Genomic DNA, 8,273 nt, shown 5'->3' on the forward strand with positions numbered 1-8,273 from the left:
CAGCACTAGGTCCAACAAGGCGTCTCCCCTGGTGGGGCTGTGCACCTCCTGGGTTAGATGGAGGTCCTGCACTCTGGCCAAGAACCTATGTGAGCGTTCTGACCTGGCTGACTGGTCTTCCCAGCAGATGTCCGGGAAGTCCAGGTTCCCCATGACCACCACTTAGCCTTCACTACCTCTGTGAGCTAACCCAAGAATTCCTGGTCAAGCTCTTCTCCCTGGTTGGGTGGTCTGTAGTAGACTCCCACCATTAAGTCCCTTTCCCCTCGACTGCCTTGTACTCTAACCCAAAGCACTTCAGAGTGCCCCTCCCCTGACTCCTTGCTAATTAATGAGGATGTGTATTCCTCCTTAAATGTAGAGCGCCACGCCCCCACCTCTTTCCTATCCTGTCCCTCCTGTACAGCCTATAAAGCCAGGCAGGGGGCAACATAGCAGAGGATGGTTTCAATCCATCGACCTCTGGGTTATGGGCCCAGCACGCTCCCGTGCAGAGCAGAATCCCTAGGTAGAGGATGAGGGACTGGCCAGCCAGTGGGGAGTACTTTATATCCGTGTACAACTTCGATAGTGCTCAGAAAACATGATCAAGTCACACCCCTCAATGAAAAGCCAAAAAAGGTCTTCACCATGGTCTTGGATCTATGCAAGGGTAAGAACTGTACTGCTGCTACTGAACTCTAGCAAGAGATTAGACTGTGTAAGCAAGACAGTGTCTCCTGACTGAAGTCTTTTTAACCTTTCCACAGATGAGATTTTGGTAGCAAATTTCTCTATTCCGAACTGAATGAAACCTGGAAATTGAAACAGCTAGTTATAGTTACAAGCACTCTCCCAAATATCTTCTTTTCAGAAAAAGTTAACTTTCCTCTTAACAGGCTTGTTCTAATATTACATATTAGGTTTCTACATTCCTTAGAGTAGCAGTTTCCAAGCCCTGACAAATTGCACACCTCCAATTTAAAACTATACATCCATAAGCACCACCAGCAAGTTTGTCACATAAAATAAATACGTTACTGTGTACTACTGACAGGTTGTCTGTACCACTGGTGGTACCTGTATCAGACTGGGAACTGCCGCCTTACAGTAAAGATCTTTGCAACAGTTATACAATGTATAACATTATTTTAGCTTTAGTTACCTTTATAGAAGAGCACCACTATTTTCTGGAAAGCTTTCATGAAGTGAATGTTGTCATAACAGTACTCCTGAATCTTCAGTAACAGAGTCAGCTCAGACTGACCTTGGGTAGTAAAGGCAGCAAGTAGAGGGCTGTATTGCTGTAAGGAATACAAGAAGTTTGTTGTGGAAAAAAATGAAACAATCCACCATTTCCCTAGTAACATAAGGAAGATTACAATATTCTTTTCAAGCCAGAAGTTTAATGTTTTACCACAAACCAGCCAGGTACCTTTTCAAAGTTAGAGTAATTCACCTGAGTTCCTGAATGGTACTCACCTGAGAAACATTTAAACACACAAAAGCCTCTAGTGAATGTACAGAACTGCAAGATGGACTGTCAGTCACCTCGCTTCCGATCTACTTCATATAAGTATAGCTATCTATATAGATAGAAATTAAAATGGTGCAAGCCCAGAGGTTGGCAGAACTGCACCAACACTTGAGTGCTCTATGGAAGAAGGGGTATCCAATTGATCCAGTCCTACAGGCTAGATGAGGGTCACTGGGCCAGAAGTGCATGGGCTGTTTGGGCCCAAGACACCCACTGGGGGCTGGATAGAATCCCTTGGTGGGGGTGGGCAAAATCTGGTTCAATGTATATTCTACTTGGGCAAGGGGCAGGGGTCATGCACATGTATGTAGGAACAGGGCTCTGTGCACGTCAGCATGCATGCGAGGGAAGGGAACCATACATGTATATGCATGGACTTGTAATAACTTAGTCCTTGTTAAATGGGGTACCACAATTCAGAGGAGCTGAGGGGTGCCTTAGTCTAAAAATTAGAGTAAGGACTACCAAGCAACTTTCACAGACGATATCAGAGTAACCACAAAATACCTTCAAGTGCTTGATGGCTTGTTCTGCTACCAGCTCCTCTTTTTTGTTCCATTCTACAGTGCTCATTACACTAGACCAGATTATGCCAATCACAGTCTGTTCGGAGATGTTATTTTTCTTCATCTCCTCCTTGACATACAAGATTATCTGAAGTCAGAGAATAAAGGTTAGTGTGAACAAAATCTTCTCTCATGCATCTTATCAAAATATTTCAAATCCAGTGTCAAAGGCCCTTATTAAAGTTTCTCAGCTGCTTGGTCACATAGGAAAAACTGGAGATACCCAAGGTCAAAACTGTCAAACTCAGAAACTTACATGGATATTTTTGAAGATGCTCAGGTACATAAGGTTGTGAGCAGATTAGATAATTGCACTAGTTTATGGAGACGCATACTGAACCGATACAAGACACCATGTACCCTTACGCAAAAAGTGCTTTCATTTCAGGTTTAGTTACAGCACTCACAAGCAGTAATTTTTAAAATAATGTTTCTTCATCCACAGCCTAGCTTCCATGGATATCAATTAAAAATTCAGAGCTGAAAAAGCAAAAACCTTACAAGGTTTGTCTTCACTTGACAAAATCACCTCTTTCAGTGACAGTAAAATTTGTCCTCTACAGCAGTGGTCACCAGCCAGTCTCTTGATTGACTGGTAAATCCTAGAGCCTCTTGATAGCTGATCTCAGTCCATCAGAGGCTCCACAATTGGGAGTGGCAGGACACACGTGGCTGGACTGAGCTGAACTATGCATGGCCCCTGGGCCAGGCAGCTCGTCCAGGAGGCAAGGGCCAGGGGCAGTAGATCCTGGGGTGCCCTTCACTTATAAAAAAAAAAAAAAGTGATCTTCAGCATAAAAAGGCTAGAGATCACTGCTCTACAGCTATAAGAGAGAGATTAGTTCTTGGTAGGGACTGGAAGAATTAGGGTTAAGACTAAAATTCACCTTTGAAATATATATGGTTTAAATACAAATATACATACATCCTTAAATGGATCACCACGGGACATCTGCTCCTGCAGTTCTTTTTGCAGCTCCTTTCGAGCTCCTATGGTTTGCTGGTTCCGAACATATTCGGAGAGTTCTTTTAGTCCCGCTTCAGTGAAGTACTTCATGAAATGTTCAACACTTTGTTTGTTGGCTGGAAAGAGTTCCTGAAAAAAAAAAAAAAAACCCACACACACAACAATCAAACCTGCATATACTAACTACTCTAAATAAGCGGTGCTCACGTGTTCTATTAGCACACTCAAGTACTGCACAAGGTTATCAGCTTAATCTGTTTACTGATCTACTTGCTTGCATATCTATGTGACCATCTAGTATTCATCTAACGTTTCCTTACCATCAGTCTATTATCCATATTGACTCTACGGAGACTAGAAGCCACTGCATTAATGTCCTTCTCATTTATCCATGATTTGAACAGTTTTACTGCAAAAGCTGCAGAAACACCTGCACAAAGAGAGGGAAAGTTACTATTAATAGAGAGGAAGGAAGCTTACTTGTGGCATTACCCACCTCTCCCCTCCCTGCAAAATCACATTCAAATTCAAGACACCTGCCTAACTACACACAGGCAGCTTGTCCTCATCTAACATTTTAGTTTTGATGACTTTTGCCACTAAAAAGTCTCTTAGTCTCTGCTCCCAACATTGAGTCACTAAGAAGATTGGGAAGAAACAGGCTACCTTCTTTAACCAGGTTCTCATTATAAAGGCTGTTGAGAATTGATGCATTAAGTGTCCCATTAGCTAGCAGAATACCCGTCAACATGGCCAGTTTGTTCCGCTCAGACTCGGAGAAACCTTTTAAGAACAGCAGCAGCTACAAGAGAAGAGAGTAATTTTCATAGAAAGTAGTCAGTCTTAAGTACTAACAGCTTATTTAGCCAGTGACTCCCTTAAACCACCAGGCAGATGGCACAGGCTTATTAAAACAATTCAATAATTATTTATGATAGGCAGAAAGTCCACTCAAAAGACACTATCCTGGTACAGAAGCTAGTCATTGTTATGATACTGACCACTCCAATACAAGGCACTTATTCTGTAGCATGTAGATATTTTCCTAGTATAGCACTCTTTGTAAAAGGAGAAGGCTTCAAGAAGCCCAAGTTGCAGGATTTTTCTTGTTCCCCAAACCCCATTCTCTACCTTTTTGACTTCATCTTCAAAGCCTTTCTCCAGGTATTTGTAACGCCGGATTAGCTTGTTAAAAACCTGAAAGAGATGGAATCAGTATATCATTTGTGCCTGAAGCAAGATTCAACTGGCTTTGTTGAACTTAGAATTTGATTTTTGGGGCTCTGGAGTATTTTTGAGAGACACCCCTCTAGCCCACTGGAATTCAGTTGTATTTGTGCTGTATGCCTAAGGCCATTTTCTAAATTAGCACCGAGAATGCGTTTTACCTCACAGTGATCCCAAAACGGTAGCCAGTTAATAACAAGTGTACCATGCCACATAAGCTCAGAGTAAGTAAGTTTAAAAGTACATGTTTGAGAACTAACCTGAGCAAATGCTTGCATGGTTTCTAGGTCTTCTTGTGCAGCAAATACACAAACATCTGTGCGCATCATGTCATCTGCCAGAGTACCACCCGGGGCTAAAAGGAAAAAGTATAAATATTATATTAATATATATTAAATATTACGTATATCAGTATATAATAATAATTATATAATTAGGTAGTAAAATATTAAAAACTAGCCTTTTATTTTACGCCTAAAACGCATCTGTTACAGCAGCAAGAGCTAAACTATTGCTTCATGAATGCAAAAAAAGTGTTTCAAATTGTACAGCATGACAAACCTAGGTGCATGATTTTTAATTCAGAAGTAATTATAAGCTCAATCTTTTCATAGTTTCATAGTTTCTAGGGTTGGAAGGGACCTGAGCAGATAGATCATCTAGTCTGACCCCCTGCCATGGCAGGAAAGAATACTGTACCTGTATCTCCATGCCTTCAATTAACTGTTAGCTGATGGTTCTGAGGTAGTACTAGGACCAAAAGTTGAACATTTCTGAATGGATAATCAAGATGCAACTCTTCAGTCCAGCCTGCAACCTAAAGGCTATTTAGACCTACTGCTCCTGTTCCACATACCCAGGCCACATTCAAAACTTCTTCAAAACTCAATATTGTGATGCTCATACTTTCTTTCCATACCCATATTTCTACCTATACTACTGGACTCTGGAATCCATGAAAAACTATCCATTTACTGCCCAAACAACAGTATTCCCCCTGGTTTGGCCACACCAGTCCCATTTAAAAAGATGTCCATATGGCTCTTCTGCTGTCGAAAACTAGGCATTATCACCTGGCTGAAGTCCTGTTATTTAGCCTCTCTCCGTGTACAAAACTCCATTTAGTTTTACACCCTCTTCTGCAGTTTCCTGCTTGTCAAGGCTTCTACTCTTAACAGTCAGCTTTTAATACTCGGGGGAACAGGGACTCCCCCAGTGCCTGCTGGTCCCCCCTGACCTAGTTTGTAACAGGCCACTAGATCTCCCCTCAGCCTTCTCTTCTGGAAGCTGAACAGGTTCAGGTCCCGTAGCCTCTCCTCGTACAGCCTGTACTGCTGCCCCCTGAATGTGGGAGTGGCTCTCTGGATCCTCTCCATGTTGTCCACATCCCTGCTGAAGTGCGGTGCCCAGAACTGGACACAGTACTCCAGCTGCGGCCTGACCAGTGTCGCATAGTATCACCTCCTCAGACCTGCCCGAGATGCATCTGTGGATGCATGACAAGGTATGACTGGCCTTCCTGACTGCATCCCCACACTGCTGGCCTATGTTCATCTTGGCATCAATGATGACTCCAAGATGTTGAACAGTGCGGGCCCGAGGACCAAGCCCTGCGGTACCCCACTGCCCACATCCCTCCAGGTCAAAAATGACCCGTCCACCACCACTGAGTGCAGCCACTCAGCCAGTTAGCAACCCACTTGACTGTGTAGGTGTCGACACCACAGTCCCCGTTTCTTAATGAGAACGGGATGAGAGACAGTGTCGAAGGCCTTCCGGAAGTCCAGGAAGTCCGCTGCTACCCCTTCATCTAAGGATTTTGTGACCTGCTCATAGAAGGCCACCAGGTTGGTCTGACAGGACCTGCCTCTAATGAACCCGTGTGAGCTCCCCTGCTGGCCCCGTGTGGACATGTGCCAGGATAATTCTCTCATAAAGCTTACCCAGGATCAAGGTAAGACTAACTGGGTTATAGTTTTCCAGGTCCTCCTTCCTCCCTTTTTTGAAGATGGGAACCACGTTGCCAGTCCTCTGGAACCACACCACAGCACCATGAGTGCTTGTAAAGCCATGCCAGGGGTCCCGCAATGACCTCAGCTAATTCCCTCAGCACTCTGGGGTGGAGATCATCTGGACCAGCTGATTTAAACACATCCAGTCCCTCCAGAAGTTCCCTGACTAGATCCTCACTGACCCTTGGCCTGGGTGCACCCCACCTGGGGCCTGAGGGGGGCCCAGTGGGGGGGCTGATCCAGTCCCTGCTCAGGAAAATGGAGGCAAAGTAGTCATTAAATAGGTTAGCTTTTTTGTTTGGTGTGACAACCAGATTTACTAGCGTTTCTTGCAGGACCCCCACATTACCCGGTACCTTCTTTTTGGTCCCTGTGTATTTAAAAAAAGGCACTTCTTGTTGTCCTTGATCCAGGAAACTAGTCCCAGTTCCATCTCCACCTTGCCCTTCCTGATCACCCCCCGGAAGCCCTAAGCAACTGCAGTACAGTCCTCCCTGGTGATGGTCCCTCCCTTCCATTAGGTGTGCCCCTCCCTTTTAGCTAGGAGAGATTCTTGGATGCTTTTGGTGAGCCATGGGGGCTTTTGCACCCTCCTGCTCTCTTTGGTCCATGTTGGCATTACCTCCCTTTGGGCTTGGATGATCGTCTCCTTAAGGAGCGACCACTCTTCTTGAACACCTGGCTCCCCTCCCCCTGGTGAACAGTCTTTACTTTTCTCAACCCCTTTGAGATGCATCCCAATTTTGGATGTGTGTGTCAGAGTGGAGAAGCCAAGTTCTATACCAAAACAGAAGCAGGAAGACAACACTGTAGCTGCACCAGGGCTTTCCACACTAGAGGAAGGGTTAAAACTATATGTCAGTTTTAACCCTCCCACAGCCACTGCTGAACTGGAAGTTGTTTCTGGCTGAGCAGCAGCTGTGAGGGTTAAACTGTAGCTTTTGCCTGGGCAGAGTCCACCAGGATTCAGTCATTACTTCGGGGGTAGGAAGTAAAATTTTCCCCATTGTTCTGCTTTCCCAAATCAAGGAGCACTAGACATGGATTGGGGGGGGGGGACCACAGTACTATTTGTAAATTGGTCTGGCTCTTATGCAAGATGTTGACACTACTGCCAAGGTGGCAGCCAGGAAAACAACTGTCCCATGCACAAAGCTGTGGTACATGAGCACACTCCCCAATAACTAGAGGTGCACTGATATAATTGGTCTGATATCAGACTGGTACCGATATAAAGAAAACTGGCTGCATCAGATATCAGCTCAACGGGGCTGATAAATGCCTGTGCTGTACACAGCCACAGCGTAGTACTCAGGCTGCAAGGAGCACAGCTGGCAGTGTGGAGAGCTGCCTTCAGCTGGTAAGTCCATCATGATGGAAGGGGAGAGGGCAGAGGTGTAGATTAATGCTCTCCACAGTGAGAGAGGGGGCAGGGCTTGCACCCCAGGAGAGCAGGTGGTACGCAGCAGGCAGCCCTGCAGCTGTGCAGGGCTCTTCTCACCAGGGGCTGGGCTTAGAGCAGGTGCCAGTGGTGTTGGGAGGATGCTACATCCACCCTAAGTTTCATCACTGCTCTGCTCCCAGCACCGCCCCAGCAGTGAAGCAAAGTTTGGGGTGGATGCAGCATCCTCCCACTGGCACCTGCTCCAAGCCCAGCCCCTGCCAAGAAGAGCCCTGTGCAGTCTGCCCTGCCCTGATCCGGGGGTACACCCCCCCACCCCATGCCCTCCCAGGGTACAAGCAGGAGCTGCCTTCCTTCCACCCCTGCCTGGGCAGTGGCTAACCCTGCCCCCTCCCTCATGGCAGGGGGTCGTTATCTACCCCACCACACCCCTTCCCTCCCCATTGGACTTGCCAGCTGGAGGGACTTGTATTGGAAATCCAATCAGTATTGGCTGATATACCTCCTTAAATATTGGCTATTGGTATCAGCCCCCAAAATCTCTATCAGTGCACCCCTACTGATAACCCAAAAGCAGGCAAGA

General features: G+C 45.8%; 1 protein-coding gene across 3 annotated transcripts in view; it reads right to left on the reverse strand.

Moving 5' to 3' along the window:
* The window catches only part of BZW1 (basic leucine zipper and W2 domains 1), a 37,333-nt gene that overhangs the window by 2,516 nt on the left and 26,544 nt on the right, over positions 1 to 8,273 (reverse strand). For 2 of the 3 annotated variants that reach the window (XM_019553804.1, XM_019553805.1), the window contains 7 exons: positions 4,537 to 4,631; positions 4,181 to 4,246; positions 3,716 to 3,851; positions 3,370 to 3,479; positions 3,008 to 3,178; positions 2,024 to 2,170; positions 1,145 to 1,283 (listed from right to left, as the gene is read on the reverse strand). In XM_019553804.1, coding sequence (XP_019409349.1) covers positions 1,145 to 1,283; positions 2,024 to 2,170; positions 3,008 to 3,178; positions 3,370 to 3,479; positions 3,716 to 3,851; positions 4,181 to 4,246; positions 4,537 to 4,631 — 864 coding nt within the window. The remainder of the gene's footprint in view (positions 1 to 1,144; positions 1,284 to 2,023; positions 2,171 to 3,007; positions 3,179 to 3,369; positions 3,480 to 3,715; positions 3,852 to 4,180; positions 4,247 to 4,536; positions 4,632 to 8,273) is intronic. The other variant, XM_019553806.1, reaches the window with a different exon arrangement.

Source organism: Crocodylus porosus, unplaced genomic scaffold, assembly GCF_001723895.1.
Source record: "Crocodylus porosus isolate Cpor-Errol unplaced genomic scaffold, CroPor_comp1, whole genome shotgun sequence".
Classification (NCBI taxonomy): Eukaryota; Metazoa; Chordata; order Crocodylia; family Crocodylidae; genus Crocodylus; species Crocodylus porosus.